Source organism: Lissotriton helveticus, chromosome 1_1, assembly GCF_964261635.1.
Source record: "Lissotriton helveticus chromosome 1_1, aLisHel1.1, whole genome shotgun sequence".
Lineage (NCBI taxonomy): Eukaryota > Metazoa > Chordata > Amphibia > Caudata > Salamandridae > Lissotriton > Lissotriton helveticus.
Genome location: NC_136057.1, coordinates 2,085,693,747 through 2,085,717,777, shown reverse-complemented (window position 1 = coordinate 2,085,717,777; position 24,031 = coordinate 2,085,693,747). Strand labels below are relative to the sequence as shown.

General features: G+C 45.2%; 1 protein-coding gene across 1 annotated transcript in view; it reads right to left on the bottom strand.

Annotated features, from left to right (window-relative positions):
* Nucleotides 1–24,031, bottom strand: part of MCOLN2 (mucolipin TRP cation channel 2) — a 566,096-nt gene that overhangs the window by 103,703 nt on the left and 438,362 nt on the right. Inside the window, exon 9 of the mRNA XM_078645573.1 lies at nucleotides 17,835–17,984. Coding sequence (XP_078501699.1) covers nucleotides 17,835–17,984 — 150 coding nt within the window. The remainder of the gene's footprint in view (nucleotides 1–17,834; nucleotides 17,985–24,031) is intronic.

Here is a 24,031-nt window from a genome sequence, read left to right as displayed (position 1 = left end):
AAGGCTAGCCTTAATAGTAGAAAAGCTGGTCTCGCCCATCCAATCAGGGTTTATCCCTCATAAGTCCACAGCGCTCAATCTCCGTATGTTGTTCGACACCCTACATAATATATCACCATCAGTTCCAGTGGCCGCTATGCTAATCGACGCAGAAAAAGCTTTCAATTCGCTCGAGTGGCCTTTCCTCTACGCTGTACTGGGTCGCCTGGGAGTGCCGGATCGGTTCTTAGCAGTTATCAAACTATTGTATACACAACCAATGGCACGCATTCACCTAAATGGCATATTGACGACTGAGTTCCAACTGATGCGGGAAATGCGGCAGGGATGTCCGCTCTTCCCTTTGTTGTTTGTGTTAGCACTGGACCCACTGGTGCGTCATCTGCAGGAGAGGCACAGCCACCAGGGCCTAAAGTTTAACACAGAGCCCCTGCTCCTCACATTATACGCAGATGATTTTATATTATATGCAAGGCATCCGGATGATAACATGGCACCGCTTCTGCGTCAGGTGACAAGATACGACACCCTATCTGGCTTATGTATTAACTGGGAGATGTCAGAGGTGTTCCAGCTGACGGAGGCGCCATGGGCTAAGCTTGCAGGGTTTCCATTGAAGTGGTGTGAGGAATCCATCAAATATCTAGGGATTCATATACACAGAGAGAAAGATTGTATCCTCCAGTTGAACTACGGCCCGGTAATGGAAAAGCTGGGGCGTAACAGAGCGGTGGTTGACGCTGCCCTTGTACATGGCGGGAAGAATAGCCATCATTAAAATGGTTGCCCTCCCCCCCCAATTTTTATACCCATTTCATAACATTCCAATTCCACTCTATAACAGCTTCTTCACAGCCCTTCGAACACTGTTGATACGAATGGTATGGGGTGGTAAACCGCCTCGCATCAGCTGGGACACACTAATGCTGCCTTATAAAAGAGGGGGATTGGGTTAAAGAACTTTTGTGTCTACTATCTGGTGGCACAGGCGAGCTTCGCTAGGCCCTGGTACCATGCGGACAGGAGTATTCCCTACTTCAGACTGGAGGCCGATTTGGCGCTCCCAGCACCCCTCAACACCCTGCTTCCAGTAGGGTTCCTGCGGGATGTACGGGACATCCAAACACTTTCTACAACTAGCTGGGCATGGCACAAACTGTCAAAGATAACGGGGCACGCATTCTGTACTCACCTGAAATCCCACTAGTGGGAAACAGCTGGATTCCCATTCTGCAAGAGGCGCTTGTTAAACGTACAATAGCTAAGTTCTACTTGGAGACATTGGGAGACCTATTCCCTAAGAGGCACGTCTTTTCACACACAGAGTGGGGCAACAGTCATTGACCACTTCGTCCTGCAAAGACTTCAAAGAGCTCTTCGTGCTCACGTTTTCAGCTACCCCTTCGAACCCCCCTTCCCCCCCCCGAGTTTTCGCTGTTAGAGGGCATTATCAAAGCAGGGGACAGCACACACCTTGTGTCAGAATGTATAGGGCTGAGGTGGCCTTGCTATCGTTTTGGGACACTGGGGTGCAAGTGGTTTGGGAGCGGGACCTTGGGCATCCTATTACAGATGTACAATGGGGTAGGTGCTGTACACAAATACGCTGGGTCTCCCGCAACCATCGCCATAAGCTGCTACACTTTAAATTTCTATGGAGGGCCTTTAAAACACCCAGTGCATTACATAAGATAGACCGGTCCTGATCACATTCCTGCCTGAGGTGCCCCTCCCCAGATGCGGACTTTGCTCACATTACGTGCAAATGCGCTAAATTTATGGGATACTGGACTGGAATATTTGGGGTACTTTCCCGAATGATAGAAATGATGCTTACACCCCCACCTTTTATGGCTTTGCTCGGGTACACTCACTACCTCCCCAAACCCAAACCGCAATTCTTCGCCACTGCACTGATTATTGCCAAACGAGAAGAGGCTAATAATTGGGATAGTGCACGCACTCCCAAAGTACACTCTTGGCTGCACAGTATGACATATTGCAACACAAACAGGGACACATATACACAGTTACAACCACCTACTGCTAGGCCCCTTTGATATGGCAACCTTTTCATTCCTGCCTGCGGGAATAGCGGGACAACGACCGCAATTCCACATAGGCTGATACACTCCTAAATGAGACGTGGCGAAGATGATATGCATGAGACAGCGGAGATTCAGCAGGTTTTGTAACCTTAATATGCATGTTTTTCGCTCCCTGTAGGATGGATGTTTTGTACCAAATGTTCGCCTTGTAACAACTGTTTGCTATTTGTCTTGTATATGCTCTTTTATGGGTCATATCTTGTACTGCACTGTAACCATATTTGCAATGTATGTAAAAATAATACAAAAAATAAAAACTGATTCACCTAGGTCCCACCAGTTTAAAAACATGGGAGACCATACCCATCATAGCTTCAATATCCTGACAACTGCAGTGCTATCATTAGGTCTCTAAAATTCAACCAAATCAGCAGTAAATCAAAGACTCAGATATTTAAGATAGCCAGCATAATAAGTCCAAGACCCCAAATAAGACTGTAGATGCACCGAGCGTTCTAGTCCTAACCTTTGGGATTACATCCACTTTTAAAAACATCCACAGAAATTACCAGCCACTAACTGAACTGTGGCTGTTTCATAAAAACACCCGTTTGTATTGGTAAAATATATTTAAGAAAAAAATGGCTAAGTATAATGGCAGAATTTTAACAGCTACATTACAATGAAGATATAGCATCTTTATGACGTTTAGGCTTTTAATTCTAAAATTCTATTAGGCAAAGCGACTAAATTTGAAGTCCATAATGTAGCGCATAAGGAGCCCCTTTGTTTGAAAAGGTTTTGAAGATTAGTACAAAACGGTATTCTGAAATTCCAACTATTTGCAGACGACTAAAGCACCATAAGAACGAGACGATCAAAGGCCAGAACCATTGAGAGTAGCCTAGAAAAATTGATTTATGGATCACTACAGAACTCTTAGGCTACGTGTAATCTTTAAACCCTTATCAGTTCATGCTTCTGCCTAATTATAGGGCCAAGAGATTCCGCTGAAGAAGACTTAATATTGTGAGCAAAGTTAGCCATGCTAATTTCCAGTCGGGCTCGTTCTTTAATGGATAGGTCTGCAGAAAAGCTTTGTATGTTTATTTCACCTCATCTGTAGCAATGGTGGTGAAATGGAGAGCGCTGACCGATCCTACAAGTCGTCTCGACCGGCACTGATAAACTCCAGCATTCATAAGAAACCTCAAATACACCTTAAACAGTATTTAGGACCGAATGTTGTGCTGGGCAGGTGATGCAAAAATTATGTATACAGGGATGCAATTGGAATATACCGCTTCAACAACGTCCAGGCTTGATGGTACAAAACTGGCTGTAATAAAAAAACAACCCCTTTTAGTGGTTAAATAATTGTGAATATGTGTCCCTCTCAATTTTCGGTGGGATATTCCTAAAAAGGTACTACGCCTTAACAGTATTTTGTTAGTCACTTAACCACGGTAGCCAACCTGCATTAGCCACTTAGTTTATTGTAGTAGTTTAGTTTATTGTCTGGCGAATTAAAACCTCTACAAATTGGTCAGAAAAGTTAAAGCAGCAAAGTAAATGATTTAAGATTGATAAAAAATATAACATTCCACAACACATCCATGCATTATGCTAACATCAATGATGCAATTATCAATAATTGTTGTCTAATACAGTACATTGATAAGGGGTTTCAGCCTTTCAGTATATTTACAATTAGCAAAGTGAGTTGATAATGCTGTCCTTTTACCATTCCTGAGAGGTTTTAGGAAAGAAGTTAAAATCTAGAGGGCTTAAAATAAGATAAAACAAATACTCAGTTCTCAGTGTGGGGTTAACTGTGCAATTATCAATTGCTTTGTGGACAGCCGCTGTAGTAGATTGCTGTTGCCGGTTATGCTGGAGCATAGGTCGTCCGGGTGAGTGCCAACCTAAATGTGTGTTTACTGTGAAGTGACGCTTTAAAAAGTCTTAATATTGCAGTAATAGGGTGTATAACGACGGAGTTTCTCCCCGACCGCTTCCATAAATTGCACAAAGCGGCATGCTAACTGCACATCTCCTCCTCTGAGGCATGCCATCACAGCTTATCTACAGGTTCTTATCCCCTTGCTTACCCACTTGGAGAAATCGGATTATTTTTCCAGTCTAGGCATTTTCGTAGAAAAACGACCAATTTCAGAAAGTACATTAATTAACATGTGACTGCACTACTATCATGCCCGGTATAAAATCTGCCCAAAATTATGTTACAGGTTTTAAAAAACAAACAAACAAAAAAACAAGCATTGTCAAAGGCAATAGGTCTAGCTAATTTTGAATGTGTATTGGGCTGGATCATGGGTACTCACAAACTTTCTCTCGGGGGCCAAATTTACAGTGTGGTTTGTGGCCGAGGGCCGCACTGGTGGGGGTGGGGTCAGTGGGGGAGGTGGCGGGTCTAGAGCAAAATAAAAACTGTGACCATGAGATTGAACACAGGTCCCTGCAGCGGACGCCTTCGTCCACTGAGTCACAAGACCTGGCACATACACATTTCTCACTCTCTCACCCTCTGTCACCCTCACTCTGTCTCTCTCTCTCCCTCCCTCCCTGTCTCCGTCTCCCTCCCTCCCTCCCTCTGTCTCTCTCTGTCTGTCACCCTCTTTCAACCTACCTCTGTCTCTCTTCCTGTCTCCCTCTCTCTCCTTCCCTCTCTCTGTCTCCCTCCCTGACTCTCTCCCTCCCTCTGTCTCCCTCTGTCTCCCTCTCCCTCTGTCTCCCTCTCCCTCTGTCTCTGTCTCCCTCTGTCTCTGTCTCCCTCTGTCTCTGTCTCCCTCTGTCTCTGTCTCCCTCTGTCTCTGTCTCCCACTCCCTCTGTCTCCCACTCCCTCTGTCTCCCACTCCCTCTGTCTCCCACTCCCTCTGTCTCCCACTCCCTCTGTCTCCCACTCCCTCTGTCTCCCACTCCCTCTGTCTCCCACTCCCTCTGTCTCCCACTCCCTCTGTCTCCCACTCCCTCTGTCTCACTCCCTCTGTCTCCTTCCCTCTGTCTGCTTCCCTCTGTCTGCTTCCCCCTGTCTCACTCCCTCTGTCTCACTCCCTCTGTCTCACTCCCTCTGTCTCACTCCCTCTGTCTCACTCCCTCTGTCTCACTCCCTCTGTCTCACTCCCTCTGTCTCACTCCCTCTATCTCACTCCCTCTATCTCACTCCCTCTATCTCACTCCCTCTGTCTCACTCCCTCTGTCTCACTCCCTCTGTCTCACTCCCTCTGTCTCACTCCCTCTGTCTCACTCCCTCTGTCTCACTCCCTCTGTCTCACTCCCTCTGTCTCACTCCCTCTGTCTCACTCCCTCTGTCTCACTCTCCTTCCCTCTGTCTGCTTCCCTCTGTCTCACTCCCTCTGTCTCCCTCCCTCTGTCTCCCTCCCTCTGTCTCAGTCTCCCTCCCTCTCCCTCCCTCTTTATCCTTCCCTCTGTCTCACTCCCTCTGTCTCACTCCCTCTGTCTCACTCCCTCTGTCTCACTCCCTCTGTCTCACTCCCTCTGTCTCACTCCCTCTGTCTCACTCCCTCTGTCTCACTCCCTCTGTCTCACTCCCTCTGTCTCACTCCCTCTGTCTCACTCCCTCTGTCTCACTCCCTCACTCTCTCTCTCCTTCCCTCTGTCTGCTTCCCTCTGTCTCCCTCCCTCTGTCACCCTCTTTAACCTCGCTCTGTCTCCCTCCCTCTGTCTCCCTCCCTCTGTCTCCCTCCCTCTGTCTCCCTCCCTCTGTCTCCCACCCTCTGTCTCCCACCCTCTGTCTCCCACCCTCTGTCTCCCACCCTCTGTCTCCCACCCTCTGTCTCCCACCCTCTGTCTCCCACCCTCTGTCTCCCACCCTCTGTCTCCCACCCTCTGTCTCCCTCTCCCTCGTGTCAGCAACTGGAATCTAGAAAGACCTAGTGTTGTAGCACAGAGTAAGCAGGTGTACAGTCTAAAATGATTAAACAATAAGAATGTGATGCTGGGCAGAGTTTTGCAGACCCACATTCACTAGTAACTCTGTCTCCCTCCCTCTGCCTCTCTCTCCTCCCCCACCCTCCCTCTCCTTCCCTCTGTCACCTCACCTGGTGTGCGTGTGTGTCGCCAGGGCTGAGGCAGCTCGCCGGCCGCACCCGAGTGCTTCACAGGTCTTTAATAGACCACTTACTTGTTAATGAGGCTTTGTTGTATTTTGCCTCTTTTTAGCGCCCCTGCATTTCCACTCTGGCCTTCCGGCCCCCATAGAGCGCTGCTGCAACCGCAGTGTTTGTGGACACACTTTTTACATTTAAAAAAAAAAACACACGGTGAAAGGGTCCATCAATCCCCTTCCAGAACGAGGGCACAGCTCGGCAGAAAGAGGCCCTGGCACCGGGCGCTTTCAAAGGCTCCACAGAGGCCCTCAGCACCCCACGGGGCTGCTGCCAGTCGAGGCTCCGAGCAAAAAAAAACACAGCTTTTAGAGGGCGACGCAAATCATTTAATGTGCACGCATTTCAACCCCTTGTGCGTCTCGCTCGCTTCTGTAACACTCACTGCAAGAACAGCCGTTAAGCTATGAATTACCAGTCGGCTTCAATTAAAAAAATTCCTTTGAATTTCATATGGGGTGGAACTTTATAGCGATAAATGGCACAGATCTAGCAGTGCTTGGCGCGAGAACAAGTAATAATCGTGCACCCGGCAGTGGGTATTACTGATGCCTGCATGGTCCGCGGGCCGCAGCGGAAGGCTTGCCGGGCCGCCGCTGGCCCGCGGGCCGTACTATGAGTACCCCTGGGCTGGATGGATACTGTTTCTTGTTAGCAGATGATGGATGTAAGGAAATGGGTACACCGGCGTAGCTGGGGGGGGGAGGGGGGGAGGTGAGGGGGCGAGGTGAGGGGGCGGTCCGCCCCAGGCAGCACTATTTTTGAGGCGGCCGCGGCACTGGAGGCCCGTTGCGGCCGCAGCGGCCTTTATAATTTATTTGTGAACACAGAGTCAACACCCAAATAAATTATAAAGGCCGCCGCGGCCGTGGCCCAGTGATTTCAAAATTGCCAAAAGTCCCGCGTTTGTGTGTGGGAGTGGCAGTGCGCAACCTGCAGTCATGGGGGCGAGCCTGCAGCTATACAATTCACCGGACATGCGCCTCACCTCAGCATGATTAATCACCACGTTTATGACGTTGTGACGCCGGCGCCACTTGTTACAGGCGGGCGGCTAGAGTTAAAACAAAGCACGGCGCAGCAGGCATCTTATCACTGCGCACGGTGTTAAAATTGCTCTCTGGTAAGCCTAAGTGCGCTCGTGTGATTTCTAAAGCGTATCACTTTCAGGTAGTGGAAAGTGCAGCGCATTGTTGTTTATAGTATAATTGTATAAGGCGGCAGGGCAAGGGCAGCTCATTCACACATTTCGTACTTTTCCGGAAGGCTGGCTGGTGTGACAGCTTCTCTCTCTCTCTACGGGTCGGGTCGGTGCACGGACAAAGGATTGAGTAGACATTAATTGTTACTGCATTAATTGTTCTTTGGAACAAAGGCTTTCTAATGCCAAAAAAGCTATTTAAAACAAACCAGCGCCAAACTAACTTTTTGTAGAAGTTCCTGGGTGTTATCAGGTCCTCCTTCCGTTGTCCAGACTGTAACAGGATGTTTCCATTTTCTGCCCGCCAGCGGGCCCCAAGGCACCGAGGAATTCATTGCTGTTCCTCTGCAGCCGATCATCACCTGTTCACCTCATGACCTCAACACTATCCTGTTTCTGTGCCCTGCCCAGGCAGTCAGAGCCCAACTAGTGCCCCGGACTCACCATGCAAGCGCGAGTCTCGTAGTGAGAGCAGGTGGCAAAGATTGAGGATACAGTGCAGGACGGCTCGCAGTCTGACTCTTAAGAGACAGGCTAACGATCTTGCTGTGACACGCAGGCAGCTCCTCTCAGTGGATCATTCTATCAAGAGACCACACCAGGTAAGTCAGATAATAATTTAATAATCCGCTCCTGAAATTCAAAATGTTGATTAAGAAAATGGTGAGGGGACTCCAGCACAGCATAGCGCCTTGTTAATGGGTACACTAAAGTTGTCTGTGCTGTAAATGCAGGCCATCTCCGAGTTTTGTCTGCACTAATAAGTCATCAAAACTGCTAGTTTAGTTAAAGGGTTTAATATCTTTGCCTGACAGTGGTACTACAAGCAGCATGAGACTTAGTCAGAGATAAGGCAGATGATTAATATCCACGCTGGAGAGCTGTCTGTGTCAGACGTTTGTCTCATGGCTGTTTTCACTCACTATTAAGTAGAGCAGAGAGTTTATATGCATACTGCAAATAAAGTTACCACCATATTGTATTGTAATGAACTGTATTATATGTAGATAGCTCAGTGGGTTAATTCTTTTGTCAGAGAGAACCCTTTGATTTTTGTGGTTCAGCCACACCTGAAGCTGAGGTTGGGGTGGTGGGTGCAGATTATTTAAAAATTAAATAATTGCTTTAAAAGCACATGCTACTGAGTTGGACTTTTATTGCTCAAATCAATGTGATTTCCGAAATGTGTCTGTTTAAATGGACTTCATTGCAAGATTTTGGCCGTAAGAAAGTGTAGCTCTAACTGTCATATATTTAGTTGTTAAATGTCTTTCGTTTTGTAAATCCACTGAATCTATGAAATTTCACACATAAACAATCTGAAACATTAGCAGCTATGCTCAAATGAGTGTAATTTCTGACATTTGTACGATTCCATCGTCTTCACTGCTTCATTTTTCTTGCGGGAAAGTGTCACTCATAGTCGTTGGAATGTCACTCATAATTACACAGAAATTGTGAAAATGTCACTCTGAAACCTTGGCAGCTATGAGGAGTGACACTTTCTCATGGGCAAAATCACTCAATGAAATGAAGGAAACCTATAAATACCAGAAACAGGTGCAAAGCAGCTGATCTTTGCAGCATGCATTTTAACCCTATATGCACAATTTTATGGAGAGTCAAAACTGCTACTAGACAAGTAACTATTGAGCAGGGGCTTTTACACCCATGTCTAAATCCGTCATCCTGTCTTCCCGCTCAGCCGCAGGTGCCGATGAACCACAAGTAAGAAAATGATCTCTGTCGCAAAAGCAATAGCCCACTGAGCGGTCTACATTAAATACAGTTCCTGATGTCCTGATGTCAAGGTACACGAGTCTCATGCAGGAACTTTTATACCCAGACACACCACCCTGTCTCCCAGCTGAGCCGGAGGTGCGGCTGGACCAAAAGTAATTGCTGTTAGAGGTAATACTACGTGTCTCTCGGACCTCTTTCAAGTGCTCGCCGTCCTTTTTCCCCAGCACCCCCCCCCCCAATCTAAGGGATAGCCCCGGGCGCCACAAGCTCTAGCTACGCCGTTGGATGGGTAAACAGATGTACTTAGGAGAATGAGAATATAGTTATATGAATACCAGATTAGGAGTATATAGAAAAGCAGGAACAAGAGAAATAGGCATAAGGAGGAGTAAAAATAGATCTAGTAGCAAGTACGAGTTACAGTAGGGGTAAGTATGACATGAGATTAATATTCAGGTGTAAGAGTAATTAGAGTAAGAAAGTAATGAGTAGTGAAAGTGGACATGGTAAGAATAGGTGTAGGACTAAGTACAATATACTTAAGAATATTACAATATATAAGAAGCAGGAGCAGGGTTAAGTTAGAATAATAAGAAACAGCATGCATACACAGAGAAGGAAGCAAAAGTGAGAGGTCCAATAGCAATTTGCAGCTCCTGGCATCCTGCTCCCCACACCCCTGCCAAAAAAACAACCAGCATTGAAAATGCAATAGGTCTCGCCTTTGATTAAGTTATAACCATTTGCTTTGCTAATGGTATTGTATAGCAAAGCAAATGGCTTTGACTTAATTAAAGGCGAGCCCTATTTCATTTTCAATGCTTGTTTAGGACTTGTGCCCTATGTGTATGAGACATTATGCATGCAGGCTGTGGTAAAGGAAGATACAGATTCCAGCTGTATAGTTAGATAATCCTTTATTGTAGATTCCTTATAGGATAGATGAGTAGAAGAAGATAGGAAGTATAGGTAAAACCCCACCAGGAGCAAGCTCCAAGCAGCTCAGCCTGAGTTGACCAACTGACACTGTGAGCCAGAGAGTCACCCAGGTATTCTATCATGTCATGGACATTCTATGCAGTGGAGAACAGTAGAGTAGTAATTTACTACGCATCCTCTTTCCTTAGGGAATAACAGCAGAATAGAGAGAAAGATAGGCAAAATAGCTCAAATTTAACATTTGCATGAAAGCACAAAAAGAGATATAGAAATCTAATAATGTACGACATGAGGTATCATTAGCATGAGCAGAAATAAACTAAGATGCTAAATATTAGAGCAACAGAATCACAATTACCTGCCTCATCCCCCTCCCTTAGTGAAACAGCATGGTTAATGAACAAAGACCAATGCGACAAAGAAAGGTGGTCACGCTCACAAACTCCCCATACATGGGTACACCACAGGGTAATCACCCTGGCAAACAAAGATGAACGTAGACACAGACCCTTGGGAGAGAAACAGGGGTAAAATTCACTCTAAATAACTGGAAGAGTGTAAGTCCTATAACAGAAATTCAGCAGATAAAAACGCTCTGAAAAGAATCCAAAAGTTCCCCTGATGAGTTTATGCTGACACTAAAGATATGATAAAGCTCCTAACTCAAAGTACTACCAACATGGAACCCTTGGCCACGAATTCCAAGCAAGTAGACTTCAACCGGAGCACAGTGCCCAAATAATCTCCACGAAAAAATAGAGAACAACACAGGGTACTGACCTTGTAAAATAACACAACCTCCCCTAAATAGGGTACACCCAGGATACTGAGCCTGTAAAACTGACCACCAAAGAATTGGGATCTAACCCTGTAGAAAAAACACAACCTCCCCTAAAAGGGGTACACCGCAGGATAGTCACCCTGGGAACTGAAATGGGGCATTGACTACCCACAAACACGCAACCTCCCCTAAGTAGGGTACACCACAGGATAGTCACCCTGGGAACTGAAATGGGGCATTGACTACCCACAAATACAAAGCCTCCCCTAAGTAGGGTACACCACAGGATAGTCACCCTGGGAACTGAAAGCCACCGAAGTCATCTGCGGCGTTCCTCAAGGCTCCTCGCTCAGCCCAACCCTCTTCAACGTCTACATGAGCCCCCTCGCAGACATCGCACGCCATCACAACCTCAACATCATCTCCTACGCCGACGACACACAGCTGATCCTCTCCCTCACCAACGACCCCGCCACCGCCAGAGCCAACCTTCACGAAGGGATGAAAGAGGTAGCTGAATGGATGAAGAACAGCCGCCTGAAACTGAACTCGGACAAGACGGAAGTCCTCATCCTGGGATCCTCACCCTCCGCCTGGGACAACTCCTGGTGGCCCCCCGCCCTAGGCAGCGCACCCAAACCAACAGACCATGCACGCAACCTGGGCTTCATCCTGGACTCCTCCCTCTCCATGACCAGACAAGTCAACGCCGTCTCCTCATCGTGCTTCAACATCCTGCGCATGCTCCGGAAGATCTTCCGGTGGATCCCCACCGAGACCAGGAAGACGGTCACCCAGGCCCTCGTCACCAGCCGTCTGGACTACGGCAACTCCCTCTACGCCGGAACAACCGCCAAACTCCAGAAGAGACTCCAGCGGATCCAGAACGCCTCAGCACGACTCATCCTGGACATCCCCCGTCGCAGCCACATCTCCGGACACCTGAGAGACCTGCACTGGCTCCCGGTCAACAAGAGAATCACCTTCCGACTCCTCACCCACGCACACAAAGCCCTACACAACCAAGGCCCAGGATACCTCAACAGCCGCCTCAACTTCTACGCTCCCAAACGCCAGCTCCGATCGACCAGCCACGCCCTTGCCGCCGTCCCCCGCATCCGAAGAGCCACCACAGGGGGACGGGCCTTCTCCTACCTCGCCGCCAAGACATGGAACTCCCTACCGACCCACCTCCGCCTGACCCAGGACCACCTCGCCTCAGGAAGCAACTCAAGACCTGGCTGTTCGAGCAGTAGCGGACCCCCCTCCCCTAGCGCCTTGAGACCCTCTGGGTGAGTAGTGCGCTATATAAATGATATGATTGATTGATTGATTGAAATGGGGCATGGACTACCCACAAACACAAAACCTCCCCTAAGTAGGGTACACCTCAGGAAATTCACCCTGGGAACCAAAACTACAACATCCCCTACAAAGGGTACACCATAAAATTCAACATCACCCTAGGAAACAGGGCATGGACTACCCACAAGCACACAACCTCCCCAAAGAAGGGTACACCATAGGGTTAAAAGAAGTTGCTCTAAAAAACATTCCAGTCACAACAGCTCTCAATACACTTTCCATAATGGCCTCAAATACACCCAATAGGGCAAACACACCAGAGACCACCACAAAGATAATGCAACTCAAAGAAAAACAATGCCCAAACTAGCGAGCAATCAATATAAAGCCAAGCATTTCAAAAGAAATAAATAAAGGATTTGAGCGCCAGTGAAATACAACACAAAATACTAGACACCCTAGAGAGAGTTTCAAGCTGTAGGACCACACGTGCACGACAACATGTCATGAGATGCTAAGCACCACCAACAAAGATAAAGAACTTGAGCTCCGGTGAGCGATCTCTCACCCGAGGTCTCTAGCGCCAGAGGGTCTTGATTCAGAGAACCGTTCAGTTGTGGGGAAGTTATCCTTGTCCCTAGTGCAGTCCCGCAAGTAACTCTGAAACGATGATCGCAGGCATAGATTTCACTGTAATATTCATGGTGCTGGTCTGAGAATGGCTTTGCTCGTGTCCCATCACTGGTCGGCTCGGCGGCACAGAGGCGTAAACACATCATCATTCCCATTGTTACCATGTTAGGCACGCTAGGTGCCGGCACGCTTCGTGACGTTAACGCCAGGAAGTTAAAGGCCACAGCGTGTGAGTTGTAGCCACACCAGGAACTCCACAAAGATACTTCGAGCTCCATGTCGCAAGTCACAGCACCAGACATGCTTAAACTCACAACCTGGGACAGCGCTCTGATTCGGACCAAGATGGCGGCACGCTGTTACGCCTCCGTCGGATGGTTCACGGCAAAGACGTGTTGTACAAAGTGTCGACCGGACAGAGAGGCAGACGTCACAGATAATGGCTGGAGGCAATTTGAGACAGGTAGGGCTGCGTGCGTGGAGGGTATGCGCGCAGTGGGAGACTCGTGAGCAGTTTGAACGACAGCGGTTAAACTGCTGTGCCACAGTAACTGCAAAAACATCCAGAGTTGAACATAAAAATCCTTTCACTCACCCGGAAACACGCGGTCACAGTCACCACTCTACCTGACATGTGTATCGGTTGGCCAGAGGTGCCGCCTCTCACAATGTCTATCATTGAAAACACGCCAACATTGCCTTTGTGAGAGACTCTTCCGCGAATGACAAAATGATCCACTTGTCAAAGAGGATACCGCTCTTCAAGTAACAAGACACACAGCCAGATACCCTGTAAAAGCACTCCACATGGCATGGGTGGGCAAGTTTGTTGTACTTCAGTGAAACCTTTGACTGGAGAGACTGTTGAGAGACTGAGTCTTCTAGAGGACAGCAGGCTGTAAAGTAGGTGACAAACGATCTTGACAAACGCCAATCCACAAACAGACTGCCGAGTGCTGCTGTAAAATGTTCCTCTTGCTCACTCAGGACAGCACTGCCAAGATACACAATCACTTTGAAAGCACTCTCTGCACAAAAAGTTGACCACACCTGTAGGCAACCAGTCCAGTTCTCACGCAGGTTAGCAGCGGACATCAAAGAAAAACACACGCCCAGGGTGCAGGCTGTCCAGGTGGAAGGGGACACTGGTGGGGTCAGCTGGGCGTTACCTTATAGTTTCAAATTGAAGTTAAAAGTTCTTAGTGTCTTTAGTTCCTTTTCTTGTCTTTTGGTTCCTTAGTTGGCCTTTCTCCTTAGTTCACGCGTAGGTTCATCCTGTTCACAATCGTCGCCAAGTTGTGGTAAAGGAAGATACAGAGTCCAGCTGTATAGTTAGATAATCCTTTATTGTAGAGTCCTTCTAGGATAGAGTAGAAGAAGATAGGAAGTATAGGTAAAACCCCACCAGGAGCAAGCTCCAAGCAGCTCAGCCTGAGTTGACCAACTGACTCTGTGAGCCAGAGAGTCACCCAGGTATTCTATGAGGTCATGGACATTCTATACAGTGGAGGACAGTAGAGTAGTAATTTACTACACAGGCTATGATCGTGCGTCTGACAGGTCGAGAGAGCTGGCACAGAGGCTGTGAATCATTAGACTTGTGCTAAGGAAAAGCAGGGGGAAATGGGACAGAGGCTGTTTCGTTCGAACTCTACCTATAGGACAAGAGGTCTGTAAGAGGCCAGTGGGTCAGAGCCTGACACATGTCAGTCTCTCGTAGTCCCCTGAAAGGTGAGAATGGCCAAAGCAGTGTCACTCGTGTGTGAGGCTGCCCCCTGAGGTACGGGAAGAGTTGGGGTAAAGTCAGTCCGAAGAGACACTGATGTTGCTCATGTGTTAGTAGGTCTGAGACTTAGTTTGAACATGTGACTGAATACCCCCAACCCCGCTGGCTTTTCAGAAACACAGTCGGCCTGTGAAGCTGCCCACTGCCGCTCCCTGGCATGGCTGCACTTTGATTGCAGAGGCTGTTTTAGGCCCCACGGTAGCCCAGCCTAGACCCTGAGGTGGAAGGGCGGGCCCCAGTCTCTGTCTCTTCCCATCCCAGGTTGCTCCAAGGCACCGTCAACCACCCCGACTCTCAAAGATCCCCCTGCTGCCTCCAAGATGTTTCAGGGTTCAAGGGATCACCTACAAAGTTGTCTTGGAGCAAGTGAGTGTTGCGCGCCCAAGAGCGGTGTTCTGTGTTATGTTAGCGGGTTTCAGTATAGCACTTGTGGTGCAGCTTTAAAGCACTGAAAATCAGTCTCAAAGGTTGGCTGTTGGAGTAGAGCAACTTATAGCTGGTGGGGGCATGGCACTGAAAATGCGACAGCAAAGAAGTAGCACTTGGGAGGTTTGGAGAGCACTGACGTGATGAACTGTGGAGTCTGTTGGAGTAGAGTAACTTGTAGTTGATAGGGGTGTGGCATTGATAATGCAACAGCAAAGAAGTAGAGCTTGGGAGGTTTGGAGAGCATTGGCATGATGAACCGCTGAGTCTAGTAGTATTAGTGTGGGGCAGTGAGGGACCCGCTTTTAGAATGTGCAGAGCAGAGTAGGACTGTAGGTGAAACATACTCACAAGCTGCCGGTGGTAAGCTTTTTATTTCAGAAGCAACAGGGGACCTAGAAGCAACACGAAGGAAGACCGACAAACTCACATGAAGGAAGACTGGGATAACGAAAGGCACGTCAGCCATTGTTGAAGCTAAATGCCGTAATAGCCAAAAAAAAGTGCTTAGCGGCTAATTAAGAGACACTGTCTCTCACCGCAGGTAAAAGATCCAATCACGGTGGGCGGGGTCAAAAGCGGACAGGGTGGCAACCAGGAGGGATTAAAATGCCTCTGGTGCAATTATGCCACTGCGTTTTGAATAACTGAGGACAACAAACTACGCACACAAATGGAAATTGCAGAAAGGGCAGAGACACGACTTCTGGAACAGTATTGTTTCCAAGAAGCCCTCGCATGGCGAGAGCAGCGCATGCACGCGGCTAACGCCAGGCAAGACTTAAAAACCAGACATCACAGACCGTTGAGCCTCAAAGTAGGATGGGGTTCCACGGGGGGAGCTCATAAAGGCAAAGTTGGGCAGTAGCTGGCTCGACGACAACTGTGTGCCAAATCAGGATATGCACTATTTTTTAAGTGTTTGAATGCCAGAATGCTGCGGACTGATAAAACAGCTAAAGGTAAGTCCTATAGCTAACTGAATCTAAGTAACCAAATGGCTGAATGGGGTTGTTCAAAAGCCCCTTCTATACATCTATGTGTACGTTGCATGTGATGGCAAGAGCTCTGGCCAGGCAGCTTAAGAGGTCCATTTCACCAGGAAGGCCATACTATTTACAAACTTTTTCGATCAACACCATCATTTTTCCTTTCTGGCCTGACATGTCTATTTTCTTTACTACTCTACATTCCCCTCCTACTACCAATTGCCTTCAACTATCACCAGGCTCCTCTTATTGTTCTTTGCCTTAATGTGATGCCCCTCATCTTGAGTCTTTGTTCAACGACACTAACCAATGCCCTTCTGCTAATGTTATTACTGTTAAATTAATCATACATTTTCTCCATCAGATATCTTCTTTCCTAAATTATATAAATTGTTTATTTAGAAATAGGCTTTACATTTAAATGCATATTTATTCATGCTGTTCTTCACTGCAGCCCGATAATTAAGTCTGCTTGAATATATTTATTTTTCTGTATGAATTCAATTTTAGTTACTGGTGATTCTTTTGAATTAGTGAACAAGGTTTCATAATCACATAACTCCCTTTATCGTTTATGGTTTTTAGACATTAGGCTTGGATTCAGAATGCAAATGTATAAAAGGCTGCCAGGGCTTTCCCGCGGTTTGTCCTGAAAACGTTCAACAATGTTCAGATAGAACATATAAACAAAGAACGGAGTGTGCTGACACAAAGAGAAACTTCATTTCAAGGACTCAAGGCTGAGGGTTTTCGCTGAGCAATTATCACCTTCCTTTGCTAAGGGCTACAGGGAAGGCCCATCCAGCCTTCGCTCACTGGGGTGATCGGACTGCATACATAGACGAGAATAGCTGATGCTGCTACTTTGCTGTGCGCATGTTCTATTGTTCAGATGAGGTATGCAGGTGTAAAATCACTATTTCTCAAATTAAGTGTACTAACATGTTAACTACTTCAAGTAAACTGGGCATGGTCAATCAAGTATCAAAACGAGCCCCAGATCAGCCGGATCAATTGTCCCGTAATGTTCCAGCCTCTTACCTCCATATAAATATTTGTTTTGATTGCTCTGTCCATGAATTCAAATACATTTTCGAAGTAGCCCAATATGTGTCTTTTACGGTCATTAAAAGCTTTCCGATTAATGTCAGATAGGTACAATATTTTACCATTCCAAAACTCATTGAAAAATATATTTAGATTTTTAGCAAAAGTGGGTCTTGAATGGGCCAAGATATCTAATCTAAATTCATGAATGTACAGACAACATATAGGTCTTTTCCTCTCCATTTAACATGACTTTTACACACATCATCATCCACAGTTTGGACTAGTTATGAACTCTGTCAGCAACTTGTCTGTACGTTATATGTATGTATGTATGTATCTTGTATTTGTAAAGCGCAAAGTAATCACTTCTAGGTGTCTCAAGGCGCTGTGGGCCATCGAGGAGATTACGTAAGCTATTGCCCAGAGTCACAGGGAGCTGACGTGGATCAAACCGTGAGCCCCGTGCTCCGGTGTCAGCTGCTCTGGCCACTGCACCACACCTCTCCCTATACCATACATTGCTGACCATTGAAATGTTTCTGCCACGCGCCCGTCTGTACATTCTATAAAAATGCCCTACCCCCTTGCATCAGTTATATCTTATGCCTAATACTAGACAATTACTTCAATTTACTAAATGTAATTTAAATCCACATTCCTGACACTGTTAATATAAGTTCTACTGGCCCATTTCACCCAATGTCCGATATTTGAAAATTATGCAGTGATAATATTTGATCATGGGAGCTTCAGGTTTTGAAAACATAAAATGAATAACCCTGACCTTGACTTTTATTTCCATTTTTAAGATTGATCCAATTATTGTCATCAGATCACTGAGAATCACCATGATGTACCAGCCATTTATGAACTCCAAGCGATCAGCTTTGCACACACGGCGGTTGTACTTCTCCAGGAAGAACTGTACAAATCTCTGTAATAAAGAATAAATACTGTTAGGGATAATAGTAAACAAGTGAGGTTCATTGATTCTGTTAATTCTCCATCCTGTTAAAGCTTGAGGAAATCTTATTCATATAATTGCACTGCTATGGTCATGAACTGCTACTTTGAATTTCACATTATGTCTATTGGGTTATCACTTTTCAGGCCATCCAGCAAGCTACGGTGTCATTATGTACATAGCTGTTTGTACCACAAACCTATTTGCTCGTCCAAAAACTCATGTTCTGTTATGTCATCTAACGAATTGTCCATATTTATATGCCCACTGTTTTAGTTGCTGCATTGACTTAATATCGCTTGTAGCTCTTGTGTTAAGACCATTTCATTGTACATAATGCCCAAAGCTGGCTACGATAAAGTTTTGTAAAAGTTTTCATTCAACCTCTCTGGTCAGAGTGGTAGATAAAACGGAGTTACCTTTGCTGTCCAGTGAATGCTTATCATAACTGTTGAGAGAAAGAAGGTACCATTCATAGTTGCCATCTGAAGGACACAATGGCAGCTGACTACAAACTGAATGCTGCTAGGTTGTCTAAGTAAGAAGGTGGAGGGCACGTCTAGTCTGGCATTGGTGAAAAGCTGTTCCTCGAGGTGTTTAAGCAAGTTGGGTCTGGACACGGCTTTAGTTCAGTAGTGAGACAGTCTACATGCAAAGGGCAATAACCTAAGACCCATCTATCCCTCAAGTGATTGGTGGATTTGCATCACCTTTATCATCCATTAGTTGTATGCAGCCATCGTTCATGAGGTATAGCATTCCGTCTTTGCACTGAGGCTGAAGGAGCAAGGTTTCACATATTCCGAAACTTGCTTGTATTCAGCCCTCTCTAAATAACTTGTGATATATTAACCAACATGTTTTGTTTACTAATATTTGCACTACACAACATTTTTAGCATCTAGGGGAAGCTTGCCTATGTGCTTTTACTAACAGTAAATCTAATGCATTAAAATGGCCGCCGAACACGCGGGAAACCTTCTGCGCATGCGTCTGTCACATCTACGTGGCATGACGTACCTCTCTGCTTCGTGGGAAATCTTTGCTTCTGCGCACTAGTGCCAGAAATGGCTGCTTTAAATCTCACATGCTAATGCTTATGCTGCAGCTGTACTAAACTTGTTTGTTCTGCTTAATCATGTTTGAATGAATGAATGAATGTAGTGCTTATATAGCGCATGCTGTCACCCTACGGGTATCATGGAGCTTCAGACTAGGAAGAATTGACCAGAATAGAATAGGTCAGAACAGAAAAAACAGGGACAGTGGAAGTTAAATCCTAGGAAAGAGCCAGGTTTTAATACTCTTTCGAAATTCAGTCAGAGAATCAATCAATTCTTTCTTTATTCGGGTAATGAACATGAATATCCATAAAAGCACAATTAAAAATACATAAATATACAGTCATATAAAAAAGAAGAACAATCAGTAAAAACCACAAATATATGTACAATACATCATTATCTTTCTCCTATTATATTAAACTGTATTAAGAATTGATTTACGCAGTCTAAAAACATTCTTAAAAAAATAGAAACGGAAGCATCAGTTAAGACATGATCTGGTTTCTGAATTTCTAAAAAAGCTGGGCGACACTGATTAAAACCCATTATCCTTAATAGCGGCAAAATCCATTTTTTCCTAAGGGGAGCATCATTTTTACAAAATAGCAAGATATGCATATCTGATTGTATGGACAGGTCATCACAGGGATATTTATTAAGGTTCTTTGTCCAATCATTCATTTTAGGGTAGCTAAAAAATCTAAATAAGATATTCATTCTGAAGCGTATTAATAAGAACTTTTCAAAGTCTTTCATTTGCAATTTCAAATATGGCTGGGTTTCGCTAGTAATCAATACCAGTTGGTGCGCCACCACTGTGCTTTTCCTCATCTCCATACAATTCCTTTTGTCGTCTTTCAGAATTGTTTGATTAAAAGCGCACTCCTCCGTAGTCTACACCCTATGCCATAATAAAACTGGTTGAATTTTAATAACATCCTCTATATAGGGTTGACCCAGCTCCATATGGCAATTATGGGTGGACACACTCTCAGGGACGGTTAGGTGTCTAAAAATTTAATTTTCTACTAGCTGTAATGATTTAACATTAGCGTACCCCCATATGCCAGCACCGTAAGTTGCAATTGCAATACTAGTTGCTCTATATATTGTTAAAAGTTCCTTAATCGGCTTTTTGCCCAATTTTCTTGGAAAGTTTTGAACAGCCATTATTGATTTACCAAACAACAATTTGCGTGTATCATGTATTTATTGTTGTATTCCATTTACCTGTTTGTTCGAACAGTATGCCCAGATAAGGAAACGTTTGGGTAAATTCCAGGGGTTTAGAGTTTATGAACATAGTTTTCTTGTTCTTTAATGCCCCTGGACCGCAGTTCATACAGTAAGTCTTTGAAGCATTGACTAAAGTACCCATGAAATTTGCAAAGGATGTGATCATCTGCTGCATTGCCAGCAGGGTTCGGCCCATCAGAACCGCGTCGTCCGCGTATAGTAGCGCAGGGATTGATCTTTGGCCTATCAGCGGCATGTCCCTGCACTCCCTAAGTAATACCTTTTCCAATTCATTGATATAAATTGTGAATAGGAAGGGGGCGAGTACGCACCCTTGCCGTACTCCTCTAGCGATTTTAAACGATGTTGTACATTCCCCATTTCTACCGTATCTGACAGTGGCCCGTGCTCCCCTATATAACTCTCTCAGAAAATTAATTATATTCACTTCCACATCAAGTTTCTTCAATATTAACCACAACTTGCTGTGGGTGACACAGTTGAATGCTGATGAGAAATCGACAAAGGTTAGGTATATACAGTTTTTCCTAGCATTTACATATTTATCCAGGAGAATATGCAAATTTAGGGCCTGTTCGATGGTACCCATATGTTTCCTAAAGCCATATTGAAGATCACTTATTATGGAGTGATCCTCCGCCCAAACCTGTAATCTGTTCAGGATTAGTCGCCCAAAGATCTTAATGGTAGAATCTAACAAAGATATCGGGCGATAGCAAGCACAGCTTGATATATCTCCCTTTTTAAATATGGGTATTATAATCGATTCATACCATGAGGGTAGTAATCCACTCGAACAAGAAGCATTAAAAACTCTAGTGAGGATTGGGCCCCATAAGGCCATATTATGTTTATAAAGGTCAACAGGGACCCAGTCAGAGCCAGGAGCCTTCCCCCCAAGACTGGCCTTAATGCCTGTGATGACTTCATTCAATGGTATGCTTAGATCTATATTATCTCTTTTTGGGGTTGCTTCCTCCACTACTTCCAGTGGTTGAAACTGGTCCAGGAGACTCACCTCGCTATATAAACTTTCATAGTGTTTCACCCATTCCGTGCCCATTATAGCTCTCTCTATACTAGCTTTTCCTTTCTCGTCGAAAAAGGGTGCATTAACTGCCTTCCAAAAGGCTGCTACATCTTTGCTCAGGGATGCCTCACACAGGGAGTCCCATGCCTCACTTTTTATAGTTTCTTTTCTTCGTTTTGGAGCATTTTTATAAACCTTACGACATTCCTTATTTAAATTCTGGTCGCAGGGTGAATTTTTTAGGGCTTGTTTTAGATTAGTATGGGCCTTGGTACAAAGTGTATCAAACCAGCTGGGAGCCTGTACCTTCTGCTTTCCCTTATTAACCCATAAACTATGTTTGATCTCAGAGTTAATGGTTAAGAAGTTATCAATAATAGAAGGATCCAAAGCGTTAATATCAAGACACACATCAAAACTGGAATTGCATTGCATAATCAATTTTTGTAGAAGGTTTTACGGGACTACTTTGGTCCATTTCAAAGCATATCCATTTTGACGTTGTAAGGCTATATTCTCTACGGGTTCCCTGTCATGTTGCCTTTATCAAATATGTAATCAGGGTTTTTTATTTCTATACTGAGTGGAAAGTGATCCCTGAAAGCAGTATCTAATGTTTTAAAATTAGTCACATGATGACTATATCTTGTCGAGGTCATTATAAAAACAATTGTAGAGAATGATCCTCTCCCGTTAATTGTCGGGGAAAAATTAACCTCAGGTTGATATGCTTTATTTGCAAAACACATATCACAAGAGAACATGATTTCATTAAACAAGTTTCCACAGCCAATATGGTTAAAGTGTGATATACAGATTTCCCTATCTAGAAGAGTACCGCAGGCCCCTTGCTCTCCCCTTTTACAAAGTAGACAATTAAAGTCCCCTTCCCAAACTATAAAAACTTCCTTTTTTTTCCAGCACATCATATGTTTAAGGTCACTAGACAATTCTTTCATCACAGCCTCCAAAGCCTCAGCAGGAATGTTATTATAGAAATTTACAATCAACAAACACTTCTTCTTGTTAATGTGTATCTGTACCATTTGATAGTATTTGTTAGTGATAGGGGCTTCCATTTTGTCGCATTTCATGAGGTTTGTTACATAGGTACAGAGACCTCCTTTGGCTCTGCCAGAAACTGAATCTATAGCCGGGGAAAAAAAGGTTTTATATCCACTAAGGTGGTAGGCCTCCTTAGCCCATGTTTCCTGCAGGTTAACTATGTCAAATTCACTTGCCAGTTTCAGCCAAGTTACATCTCTCTCCTTGGATTTTAAACCTGCAATGTTCCAAAACAATATTGACCAACTTCCATTATTTGACACATTATTCTTTAGCTCAACACGCTTTGGGACATGGCTTACAATAGTCATTTCTTCATTTAATCCACTCTGATTTGTCATACCAGCTCCTGATGTAACCGGCCTTTCTGGGTTAAGAGACCCCTCCAATGCTGCTAATAGAATAGATGGACAGGATTCTGTTTCACCGTTTATCTCAGCCACGGAATCGTTGCATATAGAGGGCAAAACAGGACCAATCAAACTAAAGATTTCTGGATACCGTCCATCTACTCCCTCAAGACCCTCATGAGTGCGTAAAATGTCAAAGCGATTAGGGGTGGAGATATTGAAGCAGTTATTATGTATGTCCCTACACATCCCTCCCTGCTTACCCACGGAATATATATTGGGTTGGACTAAAGGAGGCGGGGGATAAAAATACCTCAAATCTACAGTTTGTATTCCACACCCACTGCTTTGCTCTCTCCATCCACAGATGTAGTTGACCACCCAGTCAGAGAATCAATTTGTCTGAGATTTTGGGGCAGCTCGTTCCATAGGCGGGCACCAGCCACATTAAATGCCCTCCCTCCCGACCTAGAGCGTTTGAACCTGGGAACCGTCAGTAGGCTGGCACTAGCGGAGCGGAACTGCCTCTTGGGCTGGTACCATGTGAATTTTTCCTGCAGTGGAACTGGACCCAGCACGTGTACCGCTCTAAATACCAGGTAAAGTGACTTAAATAGGATCCTTTCCTTAATAGGCAGGCAATGTAGATCTCTCAGGGCCAGGGTGGTAGATGAGCGCCGCTGCCTATTAAGCACCAGTTTTGCTGCTTCAGACTGGACTCTCTGCAATCCCTGAATGATGTAGTGTGGAGCAATCAAATATAGGGAATTGCAGTAGTCCAGCCTGTTTATCACTGTGCTTCTTACCACCAAGGAGCGTGGTAGTAGTGGGAGTATCTTACGTAGCATGTGATTTAAGGAGAAGCACATGCTGGGGGTCTTATTTGCCTGGGATTCCATCTGAAGATTTTCGTCGATCAGAACCCCCAGATTGCGTACCTTGCTGACCGGAGTCAGTGGTTCCTCCTCGGGAGTAAGTCTAAACTCAAATGGTAGATGTTTAGACATCCTAGCAGAGGAGCAGTGTGGTAAATAAATAAATTATTACCGGATCTATTTTTGACTATAATCAATAAACAGGTAGCTCAATAAATAAGAGTCAAGATTCGAGGTAGTTGGAGTTGACAGGCTTTAATCAAGCATAAAGGACAGGAACAAGACAGCCTGTACGGGAGTAGGATGGCAGGGCCCGACAGCTGTCGGGCAGGATCTGGGAATTGGCTAGCAAACTTTAATATCGGTGCACAATATT